Source organism: Lichenostomus cassidix, chromosome 4 (assembly GCF_008360975.1).
Source record: "Lichenostomus cassidix isolate B80296 chromosome 4, HeHo_3.0, whole genome shotgun sequence".
Lineage (NCBI taxonomy): Eukaryota > Metazoa > Chordata > Aves > Passeriformes > Meliphagidae > Lichenostomus > Lichenostomus cassidix.
In genome coordinates this window covers 49,933,140-49,953,493 of record NC_139484.1, presented here as the reverse complement: position 1 = coordinate 49,953,493, position 20,354 = coordinate 49,933,140, and the positions used below count along the sequence as shown (strand labels likewise).

At 35.1% G+C, this 20,354-nt stretch overlaps 1 protein-coding gene across 2 annotated transcripts in view; it reads right to left on the bottom strand.

Moving 5' to 3' along the window:
• ARAP2 (ArfGAP with RhoGAP domain, ankyrin repeat and PH domain 2) overlaps positions 1-20,354 on the bottom strand; it is a 127,189-nt gene that overhangs the window by 27,042 nt on the left and 79,793 nt on the right. For both annotated transcript variants that reach the window (XM_085059183.1, XM_085059182.1), the window contains exons 20-27: positions 18,059-18,222; positions 15,826-16,038; positions 13,546-13,651; positions 11,546-11,693; positions 10,744-10,812; positions 5,685-5,759; positions 4,823-4,940; positions 283-411 (exon numbers count right to left, since the gene is read on the bottom strand). In XM_085059183.1, coding sequence (XP_084915309.1) covers positions 283-411; positions 4,823-4,940; positions 5,685-5,759; positions 10,744-10,812; positions 11,546-11,693; positions 13,546-13,651; positions 15,826-16,038; positions 18,059-18,222 — 1,022 coding nt within the window. The remainder of the gene's footprint in view (positions 1-282; positions 412-4,822; positions 4,941-5,684; positions 5,760-10,743; positions 10,813-11,545; positions 11,694-13,545; positions 13,652-15,825; positions 16,039-18,058; positions 18,223-20,354) is intronic.

Below are 20,354 nucleotides of genomic sequence, written 5' to 3'. Positions count from 1 at the left end.
AGTTTCAACCTTCACAGCAGAAGTTCACAAAGTGTGAACTGACTTTAGAATTTCTGTACACTTTTATATTCCAATGGGAGAGCTTATAGTTTGTAGAAACAAACATCCATAATTTCTATGGTTTTGTAGGAAGTCAGCAAAACCCTCTGTAAATCTGCAACTTTTATGATGTAGCAGTAATTTAGATGTTCTGGGACACTTTGCTTCATTGAAACAGCTATAAAACAGTTGCCATCCTCATGTCTCCATATAAAATAACTAAATAAAAAAAATGCTACGTACCAATGTAGAGATTCATCATGTGTGCTGTTAGGAATCTCTTTATTATTAGGTATGCAGTGCCTGGCTCTGGTAGTGAACTCCAGTGAAGAACTTGTTCTAGTACATTCTCTGTATAATGCAGAGGACGTTCTGAAAAATGTGAAAAAAATAAAACACAAAAAAACAGAATTAAAAGACAACAATATTGGAGGCCATCACAAGTTATATTTGCCTGTACACAATACTGCCTCATTGACTTTGAGCTACAGAAAAGAAACACTGCTTTCAAAATAAGACAATTAGGCACTTCATTGACAATGCCTTTGTTGGCAGGGTTTGCACAGGTAAGGGATATAAAATTAAACAAGCAGTAACCAAATGCTCAGACTCTTTTGTATTTTTATATTTTTTATGTAAAGACACTAAAGTACTGCTTTTAAACTAAATACAAAAGTTAGGATCTATTACAGGGCATACCTAAATATGATCAAACAGAACTGAGGCCTTCAGCTATACTGTGATTTACTGGCCTATGCTCAATACAAAAATGAAACATCATTGCTACCAATTCTCAGCAATCAAAGAACCAAGGAATTTGGAGTGATCACAGTGAAAAAAATCCCTCAAACTGGTATGGATTATACTGTCTGTTATTGATCAAAGCAGACTGAAATACACTCCTGGTTTCATTACATTCTTTTTACGAGAAGGGAGAAGCATGTGGTCTTACTAGGTCTTCTCCCTGTTGCTGTCATTAGGGAACTTCCAAACTTGCACCTGTATATTTCAATCTTGTATAGAAAGTGCAGCAAGATTAAACTACCAATAAATGAAGGCATGACTAGACTGTATGTGTGCACTCCAAAATTTCAGATGCTCAAACACACATTTTTTGATAGGTATCATCCATCCTGGAAGAGAAACTCAGAGACCTAGCACAGAATTGAAAAACTACAGGAATAAGAAAGTCCAGCCAGTACTTCATACAAACCCCAGTTTACAGGAAGGCAGAAAAGATCTTGCAAATAATCCCTAAATCTGCATTACCAAATCCAGCAGAAATCTGAGTGTGATATGAACAGCAGAGCCTGAGGCAACACTGATCTGTTGGGAATGGGGGAAGACACACTCACACCCCTGAAGGCTTTCACCTGCTCAGCAGCAATCACCTACTGGAATTCATGAAAACACAAAAGCCTTAAAAATGGCTTTGTGGGTTCAAATGTCATTTTATCTCCAAAGAGAGATTTTTCCAAAAGATCTGAGTTCTCATTTGCATACCAAAGGATGTGGGTCAGGCCTTGAGAAGAGCTGGGTATGGCTTCTGGAAAGTCACATCTGTGTGATGCTGTCATGTTGGGTAACACAGTCTAGCCATGTCCCTTGAGTACTAAAGGGCAAAGTATGCAGCCATAATCTCATTTCTCATTCCTGCTATGGTAGATGAATATGAAATGTCAACAGCTGCTTTGGGACTGTCCAGCACTACAGTCTAGCAGAAAGTATTTTCCTGAACACCTGAACACCAGAGACTCAGAAAGCAGCAGACACAAATAACACACTTAAGTGACAGAAAAAAAACCTACTATTTTGGGATGCAAAAAAACCTATCATACCCATAGAGTTGTGATACCGCCTATATAAAGATTTCATTATTCAGACATGACACCAACGCAGCCTAACAAGAATACCATTCTGTAGAGAGCAGCTCAACCCCTACTTTATAACACCATTTCTTCTGGCCCTTTTGTTTTAAATGGTCAAACTTCTAAAAATTTTGGGAAACTGTGGACTCCGATGTGATAAAACTTAAACTCTTGATGCCTTTGTACAAGAGAGAAAATCCACTTTAAGGAGAAGAACTTTACAAATCAAAGGCAGAAGACTGGCAAATCACCACATTTTCCTAGAACACCAGCACTGCCACAGCAAACACCTACTGCTTTATTTATAGGTACATTTAAAACCACCTGTCATCGTGGATTACATGGTACACAAATCATCACGCTGAAAGCCATTAGCTATTTTACTGGTAACACACCTCATTTACAAACTATCCATCAACCACAGATTATTAACAAAACATATACACACCTTATTTTGTAAAAGCATATGGTATGGAATATTCTGCATTAGGTTAGATAAAATCATCAATTATTGCAACTTTTCTATATGCAAATAATTTAGATGATTTTTTAATATTGCAATTTTAGTATTTTGAACAGCAAGCAGTCAACAAATACATTCAATTACCCTTTCTTTCACTTAGGTTATCATATGCTAGTAAATATCCTAAACCAGTAATTTTCACCTTAAACAACATCAACTACCAGTAAAAAATTGCTTTCTAGAAGATATGATTCTAATTTTCCTGCCTTCTTAGGGTTTGTTTTCAGGACAGTGTATCTTAAAAAGTAAAATAAGTCTTTTAAAAATGCAGGATTGAGTGTAAGAAACAGAATTCCACCATGCACTGGACAGGTAGCAGACCATGGCAGGAAAAAAGCAAAAAATTAATTTTTAATAGAAAGACACTGTGATTACTAATGTACATTTGAAACAAATATGCCAACTTTTTCCTGTCATTATGTATCAGAATCTCAACTAACTTGTAAGTGCCTCAAATGGTGTTTGTCACATGGCACTAGTAGCATCAACTTGCAGTAGCAAACACTCAAGTAGGCTTTTAGTTCTTCAGAGTCACATTTGGACCAAAGACTGCATAGAAATAATTTTCTCTGTGTTCCCTCCCTCTGAAAACATACTAGATTCAGCCACAGCATCACAGGAGTTTACCTGAGTGTCTCTAACTACAACAATATTTTTATTTTGAAACAATAATTCACCTGCTCTGATGTACTGGTTCCTCCAGAAAGGGGTCCATGAAGAAGACATTTAATCAACTGATAGGAGTCAGGTGATGAATTAGGACTTAATTTAGTTTGCTTTTTCCTTGGTTGTTTTGGATTTAAAACAAAACACTGGTATGACATTTCCACTTTGAGTTGGAAACTGTTCTTTCAGTAGGATACACTCTAATCTCTTGCCAATATATATTGTCTTATGTAAGGCCTACAGTGTCTCACTCTTACCTTAATTTTGCTTGTCTTCCATAGTCATTAGTTCAGACAACATTTCCATACCCCACTAAAATATTAGTTGTTGCACATAAATACCTCAAGAAGCTGTTGTGGCTTCTATTTATTTACTTTTAGGTTCTCTAGGCCATATCTAGTATAGTTTTCATGTTCCTGTAGGTGCCATATATCAAGTTTAAGAAAATAAAAATCTTTTTTTTTTCCATTATTCAGTCAAAAGAAATATGATTTGTACTGCACTTGTAGGAATTATCAGGACTCTTCTGAAGCATTCTTTGTCAGTTGTCACCCACATCTATGAATCTGGAAACGAACTCTGTATTACAACTCTATACAGCATCACCAACAGATTGCAAAGATGTGAAGAGGGCTCAGGATAATTTATTTTAAGTTGAAAGAGAGAATACACTTCCATTCTAGTTTTCTATACTGCCAAGTTCAAGATTGAGTACATAAGTAATATGAGTAAAATTAAAGAATTCTTGTAAGCACATCTGAAAATCAAGTACAACACAAATACTCAAACAATATTGGAACAATCTTATTTCATCCATTTTCTTTTTTTTTCCCTTGACTTGAAAATAAGTATCTTCACAATAGAAATAAGCAAGTCCACGTTCCCCCTCTGTAACATAAGAATATATAAGAGCAGCAACTTACTAGGGAATGCAAATAGATATTGCATATTTCTGTCCCCACATATTCTTCAAAAATCAGATTACCTTAGGGAATATTCATCAAAATATGTTTTAATTTTTAAAAATCCCTATTACTTTATGCTATTTTAGGTATCTCTAATAATAAAATGCTCCAGCATTTTATACATGCTCCAGCATGTATAAAGCATTCTCAAGGTTAAAAACTCTACAGTTCATAAATATTGCGACCATGTGACATTTGCTTTTTTTGGCAGCAGAACCGTATTTCAAACAAATTTTTCAAGTTTCTGCTAGATACACCATAATGCCACTTGCCATAAACACAGAATTACACACTTTATGCCTTGTTTTTTCATCTATATACATTAAATAATTGACTAAATAAAATAGAAAATATCTTTTCTCCTAAGTATTACATGTATTTTATAATTTAATTTTTTAAAAGCATTATTGATTGTAAAATCAAGTGCTGACATTCTAATGAAAAATAAGTTTTCCTCTAAGACTTTTCAGTAAGACCTACTTTTCTCTATCTGATGATTAATGAACTGAGAATCACTGTAATATAAAGAACATCTTTTCAGCTCCTAATTTATAAGTAGTTTACAGCAATTCATCACATTATTTCTGGCAAAGTGTAGGAAGAAATCATGCAGATGCCATAACAACCAATTGTAAAATATTGGCATAAAGGCTTTTTTTTTTCTTTGCTTCCATAAGGTCTTTAACTAAGCTTTTGATGATATTCAGTATTGAAAAATTAAAATAATAAAAGTTGATTGACATAAATTAGGTGTCACTAACCTAGTTCTCCATTTTCAAGTACTTCAAAAGCAGCCCAGATATCATCTTTGCTGGGAATAATGTTTTTGATTCCTAAAACATCATTAGTTAATTCCTCTGCTTCCATCAAAGGAGATACCTGTAACACAAATTGAGTCAGTTTATAATACATTTCAATTACTGATTCTTGATATATATTTTCAAAGTCTTCCTCCCAGCAATTGCCATAAGGAAAAAAAAGGCAACAAAAAGGCAGCAGTAAATATATGGGCTGGAAACCCATAAAGTATCTATCAGATTCCAACAGGCTTTCCTTATTTTGTTCCATAAGATTGAAGTTATATTTTTAAACTGTCTGATAACTTGGTAGCTTTAAGTTCTTTTTCTCTACCCCAGAAAAATTCAGGAAAAAACCCCACCTTGATGTATTTTCTTGGGTGCGAGAAGATAAATATTAGAGAAGCACCTTTTTTTTTTACCTTAGCAATACATATTTTGGGGTTTTTTCCTATTTTAAAAAATATCTTATGTGCATATTTGTATATGTATACCACCTACCCATTCACTGTGTACTTGTAATGTTGTTGTGTGTTGCACACGTAGAGTTGCAAGAATTTCTACCCCTGTATACTACAGTAAAAAAAAAGCAGGGCATTTCCCCTTTAAAATGGTATCAACATTTTTCTTAAATATGCGTAAAAATTAGTCTTTATACAAATTAGGCAACACAGTGAATTCTAAAACAAAATATTTAAAAGAATAATGATAAACATACATTCATACTTTCATTGTGTATTTATATAAAAACGTATTAAAGTAAAATTTTATCTACTTCAAGAAAAAGTGCTTCATAAAAATCAGTGTATCGTTCTTATATACTAACCCTGATTATAATACTACAGTCTGGATCCTTTCTTTCCACATAAACTTCAATAAGCAAATCTCCAGCCTGGGAAACCTAAAACAAAACAATTTAAAAAATAAGACCATCATAAAAGCATTTTGAGTTTCTTTTTAAATAAGAAAAGTGCAATTATCATTCCCTTTTATTTGATTAGTGTAAGGAAAAAAGCACCTATTTACAGATTCAGGAGAAAAATACAAACTCTGTATAAATCCAACAAAATCATATCAAACAAAATGAACATAATTTACAAATATTCATTCAAGAGCAGGAAAACTAAGGGAGACATTAAATAAGTGGAAATTTTAAATTTATATTTAAGACTACAAAGTCTAAGATATGAGTATAACTCAGAACCCTAACTCTGATTTAGTGGTTAGTCAGACTCACTTCAAAATCAAAACAGATGAATAGAATTCAAAATAATGAAAAAGGACTGTAATCCAAAACTTACAGAGTATTTCAGCCATATAGTCACATGTACGTATCAAGAAAATAAAAATTCATTACTACAAATACCACATTATGATTCTTAACCACAATGAAAACTTGTCATAATTAAAGAGGGAATCAAAACAAATGCTCTTGAAATGAACCTCTGTTAAATATAGCTCTTCAAATTTGTTGGAGAGAAGGCTAAACTTTACATACAATGCTAATGTGGAATAATCAGATAAAGCAAATATATGACATATATAAGAGTTTCATACACTCAATACTAACAAATATTATTTAAGAATGTCTAACAACATAAAACTTAGAAAGAAATTAGAAAGTAAATCCAACATTTTATGATCATGGAGAAAAGTATGATTTATGAGAAGAAATGTAATATTTTCCATCGTAACTAGGTTTGCTCATCTATGGCAATAAAATTATCTTCATGGATGAGAAATTACTTTATTCTTCTACAGTTAAAAATGTCTCACACTCTTCCTGCTCTAATTCCCTTGTAGTACAGTCATAAGCATCTTCAAAAGATTCCAATTCATCTCAGTCCAACATCAAAAAATATTTTCTAAAAAGTAAGTACACAGTGATGATCAGAGCATAGGAAGAAAAATTAAAGCAAAAACAGGGACCTATCAGGAGGTGTACCATTCTATTAGTAGGCAAATATAAAGAATTAATAATCAAATTAACACTAAAATAACAATTTGCATCTTCATTTTTGAGAATAGCATTTATAGTGATGCTACTTATTTGTATATTACTACAAACAGAGGAATAGGTTAAGAAAAGTATATAGAAACATTAATATATATAAGCAGTTGAGCTTTGGGATACATTTTGACCAATTTACAGAAGCTAAGATTACATTTTTATAGAAAAATAAATGGCAATACTGAATTCTAAAGAACATTAACATTCTGAAAAACAGCAACTTCTAAGTTAGTTTAGCCTTTGAGAATGGAAAACTAATGGAAACATTTATGAGGAAAAACATTACAAAGCTACTTTGAAGAAAGCTGCTTAATTATAGTGGCACAGACTCAAAAAAGCTCATTTAGTTATAAAATTTGCTGTTCAGATGATATTACAGAAAAAGGTTGGAAATAAGAATGAAGCTGACACATGATTTCCACTGAGCTTGTGTAAACAACCGTATGGAGAGAAAATACGATATAAATTACTGTAACAGCTGGCATAGTATATGGTGGACAGAAAATGAAAAGCGACTAATGAAGTGCCACCTGGAACAGAACTTCAGTGACATTTCAGACATGTGAACTTCGAGTAATTCAGCAGAAATTCGGTTCAGCCTTTCTCTGAACATTCTGCATCACCAGAGATAACAGTACTGTAGCAACCTATATATTCCAAAGTATTAAGTATCTACATCACTTATTTTCCCACATAAATGCACACATTTTGATACGATGTCAGACTATCAGTTGCTAAATGTAAAGAATTCTTACAATTCTTAATTGTATCTGCTTGAGGCCTAAGTTGCCAATTACCCATGATGCTTACATGATTACAGTGATGCTGTTGCGTCACTCAGTTGCACCACATCATTAGTTTTAACAGTAACTAGAAGCCTGAGGAAAACTGCCGTGGAGAATTGATGAGGCAGGTTGAGCAAGAATGTGAGCTGAGCCACTTTATCTCACACCTAGTTTGAACATGGTTTAGCAACTGCGCAGTGCCTGGGGTGAAGAGGAGCCCCAGATGCTGTCTCAGTGATTCACAGGAGACCACCCACGCCTAAGCACAGAGATGTTAGCCTCAGTCCCTTTTATCCATGCCTAACTGGATAAACTTGGTCCTTTAAAGAGGAGTTTAGATGGCTGCAATATGCTGCAGGCAAAGGTCAGCTGGCCTTTACTGCTGCCTCGGCTGGATGGAGGAAGAAGTGATATTGAAATGTCATGGTTCTGTTCTGGTTTTGATTCAACCATGGGTGCCTGACCAAAGGTAACCAAACTCCTTGATATGTCTCATTTACATGAGCAAATGCACCCACCAATATGAAAATGAGAAAATGGCTGCCCCACCATCTATGATGGCAGCAACAGGTAACCAGTTATATTTCAATAGAGTATCACCTCCACTTCTCCAAAAACTGCAAATTTGATATCTGCAATTCTCCATTTTAGAGGATGAGAATACAACCCCTCTTGAGGGACAAGCTTGTTTCTCTCTCCTCCCCAAAGCAGGGATGCCTCTTTGGTAAGATTTGCACCTCTGACTATATCAGAGCATACCTGGGTGGCTCTAAGGTTTTACAAAAGTGAAGTTAAGATCAGTGCAAAGCTGGATTTGTTAATTTACCTTGAATTGCAAACTTAGCTTAGTTAATCATTGGCTAGCCTCAGTATATTTAGTGCTGATGTGATAAGTGCATTTATCAACAGCAATTTCACACCTGTATTTCTGTTGCTTCAATAAACCACACAATTTGTGAACCTGTGATCATGAAAGTTCTAAGCCTGGTAAATGTAAAGTGTAGCCATCCATAAAATTTGGTATTCTGACCTGGACAAATTAGAGAGATGGGCAATCACCAAAAGTATGAAATGTGCAAGAACAAGTTCTGAATTCTGCACTTGGGGTAGAGCAACCCTGGTTGTGTGTACAGACTGGGGAACAAGAGGCTGGAGAGCTGTTGAAAGGGACCTGGGAGTCCTGGTTGATGGAAAGTTGAATATGAGTCAGCAGTGCCCTGGCAGCCAGGAGGGCCAGCTGTGTCCTGGGGCGTATCAGACACAGCATCACCAGCCAGGCAAGGGAGGGGATTGTCCTGCTCTGCTCTGGGCTGGGGCAGCTTCACCTCAAGTCCTATGTGCAGTTTTGGGCCCCACAATATTAAAAAGACATTAAGCTATTAGAGAGCATCCAAAGAAGGGCAACAAAGATGGTGAAGGCTCTGGAGAGGAAGCCATATGGGGAATGGCTGAAGTCACTTCGTCTGTTCAGCCTGGAGAAGAAGAGACAGGGGAGACATCATTGCAGTCCACAACTTTGTCATGAGGGGAAGAGGAGGGACAGACACTGACCTCCTCTCTGTGCTGAGCAGTGACAGGACCTGAGGAATTGACCTGAAGCTGTGCTGGGGAGTTTAGGTTCAATATCATGAAAAACTTCTTCACCCAGAGGATGGTTGGGCACTGGCACAGCTCCCCAGGGAAGTGGTCACAGCACCAAGCCTCAGAGTTCCAGAAGCATTTGGACAATGCTCTCAGGCATGTGGAGTGACTCTTGGGGTTGTCCTGCACAGGGCCAGGAGTAGGACTCAATGATCCTTGTTGGTCCCTTCCAACTCAGAATATTCTATGATTCTATGATATCAAATCTGGGGGATTTTTTGGCTATTACCAAAGCAGAAGTTTCCATTCTGCAAGACAGACATTAGGAATAAATTTTAAATTGTTTCCTGTCACTTGGGCACTCTATGAGGCACCTAAAGGATGCTACATGCACATTCATAGTGTGTCATGCCAGTCTTACCCAGACAATAAGGGAATATTAGATAAAAATAAGATTCCAGACAGCAATTCACAGAACACGCAATTTCAACATGTATTTATATATAGTATTAGGAGACACAAGTAAGACATGGTTTTGCCAGTACATGACTTGCAAGGTACCACAAAAGTCTGATTGGAAAGGGGAAGGCACCCAATAGACAAAGCATTACGAATTTTCTCTCCTAGCTTTCTCTCCATTTCTAAAGTCCTGCAAGCCCCAAAATCACTGAAACCTTCTCCTCCACAATTTTAAAGTTCTGAAAAAGTTTTTAAGGTCCCTACATCTCATTTACCTCTCCTAGTTCAACCACCTTGGTAGTGCTATAAAGGTTTTCGCTTTAATTAGGACTGTGCACAAATGCCATTCAAACAGTGAAACATGCTATCACTCTGCTATTTCTTACAACCCTGAAATTATTCAGAAGTTGTTACAGGTAAAACTGGAATTTCAGATGATAATAAGTTGCATAAGATCTCCCAATTTGTTATATTGTGTCATGAAGTGCACTGTTTGACTATTAGCATGTGTCTAGCTTCCCCCAAATAATATTTGTGCTTTGGGATTCTAGAAATGGTCACAAAACAGAACTTGGTTAAAGATTCATATGATTTAAAGTCAAAGGGATGGTGAAGTTCTAATGAAGAGAGACCATGTATACTCAAAGCTCATGAAATAATAAAAGCTAATATACACTTGGAGGTATTGAATATGCATGTTTAAAATTAAATAAAAAGACAGGTCATCACTCTTGCACTTGCAACTGTTAACTATTTTCTTCTAATACAATTTATAAAACCTAGTAAAAGCATGCAACAACCTGTAAGTTAGTGCAATGCTCAGGCCAGAACATTATTCCACAGGATGCTTTAAAAACAACTGGTTTACTTTTATCAGTGTATGCTTCCTCCTTAATTTAATTTTATTTACCCAATCCCTGTAGTTAACAGCACTGGTCACAATAAAAACTTACAGATTTCCTTTTAGAAATCTAGGTATAAAAAGCTGTAAAATAACAAAATAGTCTTTGTTAAATTTATTCTCACACCAGTTGATATTTTTCACTTGCCTGAGTGTCTTTCCACCTTGTAATAAAGCTGTTCTCTATATCCATTTGTTTGACTTGGTCTTCATTTATCTGTTAAAAAAAAATAATTTTTGAGTGATTAGTAATAAATATTGTAACAATTTCCAATACTGTCAATCATGTTCTTAAAGAAGCAGGTGTGAAAAATATTCTATCAATCAGAAAAAGCTCTTCATTAATGGGATTCATTATTATAAACTTCATAGAATACATATTAAAAAAGGGAGGAATCAGTGAAAACTGTGCCACTATAAAATTGTGAAACAGTGTTATAGTGGCACAGTTAACTCTAAATCAAAATGGCTAATATGAATTGCTGCTAGTAGCTTTTCTGTCCAGTTAGATTTAACATAATTTCTGGGTCTAGGAACCAAACACATTGTACTCACAGTTCAGAGATTAACACAACATCCTAACATGCTTCAGTTCTGACCAGGCTCATAAAATTTGATTAGAAGAATTATTTTTAATAGTCATAATCATAAAATTTTCTTAAATTTGGTAAGCTTTTGATAGCAAAGACAATAAGCACCATTTTGGAAAAGAGTAGCTCACAACACCCCGTAAATACAGTCTTTCCTACACAGGTTAATCTATCTGGGAAATAAAATTTTAAGCAGGCCAAGGAAAACATCCACTGAATTAGAGTTCAAAAACCCTGCAAATTGTCAGATCATTGAACTATTGGCAAGATCATTTTAAAGCAGATTTTTATATTTTTGAATCTATTTGAACATATTTTTTAATCTGACCAATTAGGATACATTTCTATAAAGATACCTACATGAAAAAGTTGCACATAATTTTTTATTAGATCTTCAATTACATTGACTTCTTCACTAGTTTGGCCTTTAGTTTGAAATAAGCATGAGGAAAACACCACAGCTAAGTTGTGAGGGTTCATATGATTAATTTCAGAACACTTCTGCACCCTGTTAAAGGAAAAATAAACATATTTAAGCAGTTTCATTGTTCCATTAAGTCTCTGAGGCTCCTTTACAGAATATGGAGTGCACTTCAAAAAAGACAACTACATTAAATGCAATAAAAACATGTACTATTATTTATTTATTTAATATTTGGTTTTTTTCTTTATTTCTCATCACAGAAATGAAAACTTTCTAACTGCAATTCAAGTGACATCAAAACTATTTAGAATAGAAAAGAACAAAACCAGAAGAGAGCACTTGAGTCAGAAGGGACCTATAATGATCATCTAGTCCAAATGCTTGATCATTTAAGGGCTGACCAGAAGCTAAGGCATGTTGCTAAAGGCACTGTCCAAAAACACTGACAGGCTTGGCTCGTCCACCACCCCTCTAAGAAGCCTGTGACAGTGTTTGACCAGTGTCTCAGTAGGGAAATGCTCCATAATGACAATTTTGTACTTCTCTGGATGCAGTTTTGAACTATTTCCATGCACTCTACCACCAGATACAAGGGAGAAGGGTTCAGCACCCCCGTCTCCACTTCTCCTTCTCAGGAAGGTGTACAGAGTAATAAGGTCACCCTTCAGCCTCCTGTTTTCCAAAGGACACAAGCCCAGAGTCCTCAGCCACTCCCCACAGACTATTCCCTCCAGCCCAAGGCATTGTTGCCTTCCTCTGGACACATCCAAAGATCTGAACATCCTTAAATTGCAGACCCCAAGAACTGCACGAAGCAAGAAGTGCTCCAGGTGAGGCCAAACCAATGCAAAATACAGTTTCACTATATTATGCAATGTAAGCATATCCTACAAACTTATGATCTAAAATCAAACAAAATGTGGAAAGAAATTAGATCCTTCTCAGTTCCTATCCCTATGGTAAAGTTTTCATATCAGTTCTGTTGTGCACATAACTTGTCCTCTTCTGGAGGCAAACTCTTTAAAGTACCGCAGAATTCTGGCTGTTAAACACATGAATTCAAGCTACTTTCACAACAGATGCAACAGCATATTCCTATCTCTAACTGGATACGCTTAGAAACTTCTTAAACACAATACATACTTTAATGTTTATCCCAATATTGGCACCAATCAATTTCATAATCATATAAATATTTTGAAATTACATCTGCTACGTACCTGGCTATGTAACATAATTTCTGAACACTATATCCTGTAAAGAGAAGTTTCTACATATTCTATACTCACTGCAATTCACCAAAAATATAATTTTTGATGATATAATATAGAGCAGTAGTATTTAACCGTTACACCTCAGAACCATCCTGTCACATAATTTTTACACATTTTCTGCCCCTTATTTGATCTAAGAATAAGTCATGACCTTTGGTGCTTAAAGACCTCTGTATCTTGGATATTCTCTACCACTACCTCAGCTGTAAAATGAAGCACTGATGAAAAGCAGAAAGGGTAGGTAGTTCTCAAAGTTATTATGTGCAAAACAGATTGTGGAGAAGGACATTTTCACTGAAAAAAATATTTTAATTTCAAGAACCATTTGCAACAATCCTCTGGAAGACTAGCAGACTGGAGTAAAATGAGATTGCATAAAAAACTACATCAAAAATTACCCTACTTGCACACACAGACCGGCAGCCCTCTCTTCCTGTAAAGCTGTTCCAATCCATTGATTTTTATAGATACCTACTGCTAAAAATACAACCTAAGGAAAAACACATTATCAATTAAAAGAATTCAAATGTAATTATTTGCTGCAACTAGATAAGCTTTTGTGATTACTAGTTAATGAAACAAACCGCATTTCATATATTGTAGAGTTATACTGAGAACACATTTTAAGAATTTCTCTGCTACAATGCATTATTTGCAATGACCTGTAAAGATGTTCAATTAAAGCAGCCAGAGTTGCTCTATTGACTGGTGGAAGACTCCGAATAAAAGCTCTGTACTTCCTCACACGTTCCTTTTCATTCTGTGTATCTGCCAGAAAATAATAATCATTGAGCATTAATAACAATGCACACTAAAACCCAACAGCACTTCTCATTAACTACATCAGCACCATCTAGTCCTTTAAAATTGCTATTTACCCAATCAACCTCTTCTTCATAAAGGCAATGCTGACAATATCTTATTTAAAAAGTCTATTATTGTACACCAGCTCAGGGAAACAGCAATAAAGTGGGACAATTTTATATTTAAGCCCCATTTGCTACTGTTTAAAGCCAAAGCCCAGAATAGCAATTGCTTTTCCTATCAAAGAATATTTAATCTGTAGTTTGTGCATGTACATGTGTGAGTGCAACTGCTTATGTACAAGCACAAAGGTACTTCTAAGACCTTCCCAAAATGACAAAGGGAAAGATCTTTTCAAACTTTAAATTTTTACTGGAAAAGTGTCTCAGGGCACAAGGTAGTTTAATGATACAAGTATATATAAGACTGATTAGAGGAGAGCAAAGGAAAAGGGCTGGTAAACAAGTTGTACCAAGGTACATATAGCTGAACAACAGCAGGGCTGATGGCAGGAACTCCAGTCTTGGGAATGGCAGTATCTGAGACACAGCCACAGCTCTTAACCTTAAGTCTGCCTCCCTGTGCTGCTTATCCCCCCTTATGCTCAGAGATTAAGCAAGGTTAACATAGATTGTATTCAGTTAGTTAGCTTTTCCATCTCAAGCCCTTACTTCTCTCAAGTTTCTGAAAAGAAAGCACAGAATCGCTCCCAGCTGATTGATAGTGTTCACCACTAACTACTGATTGTTTTGATTTCTTTGGTAATTGGAAGAAAAAATAAACAAACAAACAAACAACAAAACAAGAGTTTAAAGGTCTTCTACTCTATTTTCCTAAATGTTTTAGTCTTCCCAGCAGTACTTTCTGTATCACTTAACAGGACAGATTCTTTGCTGTAAAGCTGAAGTAGAATTTTAGCCCCATGTACATATCAGGAAGGGCAATCACTGTAACACCATTAAAAAGAGCTGACTAAACTGCCTCAGATAGAAATTTTTCTGGTTTCCGATGAGATTAATCATGTGGTAAGTGAATAAATATTTAATATTTTTTCCTCTAGTTTCTTCAAGTTGAGGTTAAAGGTCAGAAATATATAATAATAATAGTACTTGAATTTCCTGAAAGTCTAATGGCTCATAATAAAGTAACCTCCATATATTTGAACTTAAGAAAAATCAGAGAGAAATATGCTTTTAATATCTTTTTTTTTAAGAAAAAACTCTCTATGAAATAAATATGCCTATGTGACTCCTATGCATTAAGGTAGAAATTAATGTTCTGCCACCTTTTCCAATGCATCTCTTATTGCTGTGCCTCAACTACAATTTTATAGCTCAGTTTGGCAGGGAAACCACTTGTTTCTTGCAGTTTGGAAATACTGCAATATAGAAACAAATAGAAATACAGCTATTTTGAAAGAGCATTATAAAAATCATCACAATTTATGTAATGAGTAAATAATGCATTAGTAATCTCACAGTTCTATTTTTAACCATACAGAGATACACATCCTCATGTTTTAAATACACACAATATCCAGTGACAGGAAGTTACTTAAATTTTCTTTTCAATTAAATCAATATTTCTTAGGGGAAAAAACCTCAAGTAACAGTTGTTAACAAGTTTACATTGTTAATATACATAAATTTGCTTGGTCATTAAAGATACATGAAAAATCTAAGCAGCAAGGCTGTCATTTAACTGTTGTGCAAATGATAGCATGAATATTTTGCTGGTTTTGAACTACATATGGTCAAAAGAGACTACACACACTTTTTTCCTACTCTATCATATATCTGTTTCTTCAATTCTATCTTAAATGTTTCTATAAAATATAAATCATCACCTTTTACTTTGGCTGTTACAAAAATGACACAGTGCAATATCGGTCTGCTGTTTACAAATATATGGTCAGAGAAACATTGCTGTTTGATATTATTCTGTTTCACTTAAAGGCAATAAAATCATCTCTGATTAACACAGGTCTATTGCAGCCAAGCTCCAAATATTTTTTTTCCTCACTACAATTGTTTCACCAATTATGAAATAATATAGGTGGACACAGGGCAAGTAAATTAATTTGATACTGAAAATGTACATATAAACTTTATTGTATTGAATGTTACTGAATACATTACCTAATGCAGAGATCCAGAATGGATAAAGTTCTTTAGTGAGAAGTGCATCATCTATTTGAGAAAGAAAACTTTTCAGTACATCAGTCACATCTTCAAGCTGATGTTTTCCTGCTCGTAGTTTAACACTTCTTGCATCTTTTTTAAAGCTTTCCAGCAGTTCAGCCACATTGGAAGAATCCCCATTCTTAAGATAAATTTGCTTGCTACCTAAACCTAAGACATAGAAATACATGACAGAAAAATAAATGAATGTAAAATCAGGTATTATTTTAAAAATTCCAGACATCATTATATGAAAACCATGCTGCCAAACACTTGGCATTTCCTAACAAAATCTCTCTGACCTTTTACACATACTCACTTTGCTAGTAAAAACAGAGCCAAGTCTTTTATACACACAACCAAACCTCTTTGCAAAAATACTCATCACAATAGTAAGAAAGCCTGGGATCAGTATTTCAGGAGAATTTTATAGGCAATTTAAATCCCCAGATCTCTTCAGGACTTCCTAAAAGAGTACTTTCAAAAGGCACAGTAAAGAGAAGAAGTTTTGATGAGAGGTATTGTATTACACATAAAACATAGCTGCTTTCATGAGCAAAACTCCTTTTATTTTATTACTCTACTGATAAACTCAGCTTAAGACTCCAAGTATTATTGCATTCATCCAACCTGGAATATTTCACTCTTAAAAGCCACAAGATTAGTAGAAAGTATCCTTTTTTTCTGATTTTTCTCATGTTCTGGAAGACATCAGTCAGCCACAATTCTTGTATGTAACAACTAAAACCACTAAAGTCAACTTAAAAAGAAAATTTATAGTTTAAAACAAAGTCATAACTACCTTCAATCACTGCCTGCAATAGTGGTAAAAACTATCCACCATAAAAAACTTTTGTTTTTTAAAACTTGTATAAGTTTGCCATAGATGTGCAATCCTATTCATCTTTGTAAAGGTGTTTCCTGCATTCACATTTTTGAAAGAGGATGATACTTTATACAAAACCCTGCTTTTTTTTATACACCTGTCAAATTCAGAATTCCGTCAAAACCTATGAAATCATGTCTAATGTTTTCACAATTCACCTTTCCTGTAATGCCTACAAGCACTTTAAGTTGGTTTTGCCTTTGTGGGATTACTGTCAGGAACAACCCTGGAAGGCAAGAATATCTGTCTTCTGTAGACCACAGCTAAAGACAGAAGCTTTACAATGATGATACAAAAAGATGTATGCAGGCAAGCAAAGCATACAAATAATTTTGTTAGTTTTCAAATGATCATTTTAGCAGCCACTAATACTGATCCTGAAAAACATATTTTTAGATGAAGATCTAACTGATTTAAAAGATGTTAAGAAATTGAATTTTAATTTAGGCTGCGCAAATTGTTCTAAGTGGCAGACATAATTACTCTCCTTTAACAATTCAGTGCATGAAATGGCGTAAATTGTACTTGGAATAATTTTTATTGCTAATGATTAAAAAATAATTTAGCAAAAATTTCATTCTCTTAGTTTTAGGCACTAGTTGCAACCCCAATGCAACTATTTACAATAATGCAGTGTTGCCATATTCAAAGGTTTTTTTTTAGTTAAACTTCAATGACTCAAATAGAAATTAGGTGTTCTCATACTGACAGAGGCTACAGACACATTTATCCCAAAGACAGGTTTGTACAGGGTTGATATGCATGTAGCATCTCACAAGAAAACTAATGAATTTGCAGTAGTAAAAGGACACAAGTATCATCTGCATACAACCTAATGCCACAGAAAGTCATGCTGACAAAAGTTACTTAAATAAATGGTAACTGACTATAGATACTTAGGCTATTTTGCTGAAGTAACAGCAGCCTAAGACTGAACTCAACTCCCCAGTTAATACCAGCTTCCAAGAAGATGTGCTCAGGTCATAGCTTTTCCAGATTCAGAGAGTTTGTTTTCTGAGCTGAGCTGTCTGCACTGGGGCACTGGACCCCAAGGCTGAGTTTCATAGGGCAAGCAATGCAATATTTAAAATAGGAAGGTATCTCTAAAGGGCATTTACCAAGTTCTATTTCCCCAAACTGATCATTCTCAGATGTGTGGTGGTTTACTGCACCATCTCATCAGAGTGACAAGGCTAACGAGGGGCATGGGTTTACTTTAAGTAACTCATTCAATAGGATGTGATACTGGGGATGCTTAGGTGTTATACAAATTATGTTAGGTTGAATAAAATCCACTATACTTACCATACTGTGTAACAAATGCTATGCAGCTGTTCACTATAATAGGAACATCATTTTTGCTGAGCTGCTGATCTTGTAATGCATTACCATCTGTACCTGCTGCTTTTTCAATTGCAGTATACCAGACCATGAAATCCAGCCTTGTATGGCCATGGATGTATAGTGTTCTGAAAAGTATAAAAGCATTTTGAATTCAGAAAAGAAATAGAAAACTGATGTTGCTGTACCACAGCAAGAAAGCAGATGTCCAGGGAGGAAAAAAAAACAAAAAACAATACTTGGAGTAAGACATCAAGGCACCTTTCACCTTTCACCACATAAAGCTGTGATGATTTATTGTTACAGCATCTTTTTTTTTTCCAACTACATTTGTGCTATCACTGCCATAAAAAGTGAAAGAAAATCCACAAACGCTGTCACAAGCCTTTGAAAGAATCTGCTGACATTTTAATTACGCTTGTTCAGTCTTGCTCCCACACTATGCATTCATATATCCAAGCCACAGTTAAGCAGGAAACAGATTTAGAGAGAACTTTCAATATTGTAAAAAGCTTTCCTTCTTTTTTATTCACATCCCTAAACACCATACACACCCACCAACCTCTTCTGTAGAGTAGCTGAGACATACTGAACTTCCCTCCTACACAAGTATCAAAATGATCACCCACGATTGCAAAGCAAAAAAACATATATGAAAATGCTAAGAGTTGAGGCAGAATAAGTTAATGCAATACTTTGCCTGTATTTCAAAGCACAGCTTTATTCTGACTTTTTCATTGAGCATGCTGCAGTCGTGTCCTGTGTGCCACCCTGACAAGCAAACTTCCAAGAGAAAATACCAAAACTGAAAAGTTTAAGGGTGTATGTCCCTCCACATGCATGTGTGGATGCTTCAACTGCTTCAAGTGTTAAAATATTAAGCAAACTCTTCTACATACTTTTACCCATCTCCCACTAAAGACATGTAAGGGTTAAAATTAAACTAATGACAATTTCTTTGCTAATTAGGAAAAGTTAAAATGCTCTACTGAACTTCTGCAAAAACAGTTTCATCAAAATAGAACAAACATTCATTTTAATTAGTTCATTGGGGGGGGAAGCATTTTATACAATGAGGGAATACTTAATTTCATTTCTTTTTATTAGTATATTTCAATTTTGGTTTTATAAATATTTCCATCCTAGCATCCCTATCTTGGTAGGAAGTGAGGATGCAGTCAATGTGTTACATACACAGACCCAGGATCTGAACTATTCTCGAGACTCCCCATACAGGCTGAGCCATTCAGCAGCAGAGTAGGTGATGCTAAAATATTTCATCCCACTGAAGCCATTTTTCGGAAGTCTTGACTTCATGACTTCAAAAGTCCTGTTAACCACCACACATGTCTGGATAGTAGAAACACAGGCTCTTCCACTAAGAAAAAAATAATAACTTGCATAAAGCGCTCCAATTTTTACAGCCAAATGGGTGTGCCTAATTCAATGCTTTCAAGCCTTTCCTCAAGACTTGTCAGAACAGGTAGTTCTCAATCAATGCCTTCCAAAGAGCACATCACCACATTCTTTGGTATTGCTCTTGCCATATATATAAGGAAAGTAAAAAGTCTGGAGTAAGTAAAATGACGTTTGACAGTGCATGATACTCTACTCCTTTACTACGAATATTTACACATCAGAAGAGGTTAGGACAATGATTTTTAAAATGGTGCTTTCCAACACAAGAAATGCACACATATACGGACATTACAGTGTTTTTATTTCCCCTGCAGAACAGCCAGATTCACATTATGGTACTATGCAAAAGGATAAATGGAAGTCTCAACAGATTATTTTTGGTTATCTTAAGAATTATGATATATACAGGAAGCAGCATATTGTAAAGTGAAAATATTATTACTTCTAAACAAGAAAAGGGCAGGTCTGCTGCATATCAAAGAATTTATACCAGAGGATGAGAGCAAAAATACAGTACTGAACTTCAAAGGTCATATAAACTTATCAGTATTTTTCACAGAGATACCAAAGTCTAAATCATGTGCCTGTCAATCAACTGTTGTGATATATGAATTACCTAAACTATGTGGAAAAGATCACCTTGTATTTTATGGATCTTTCCATCTTCCCCTCAATGCACCACATTAGAAAAAAGATATCAGAAGTACAAAGATGTGATGTTCTCATTGTTTTCTAAAATTTGAGAAGCTGTTGAGCTTAATTCAAATTACAGAGGAAGAGATTACTTAATAATTAACAAAGAAAACGTGGTATTTGTTTAAGGAGTAGTCTCCTAGGACCA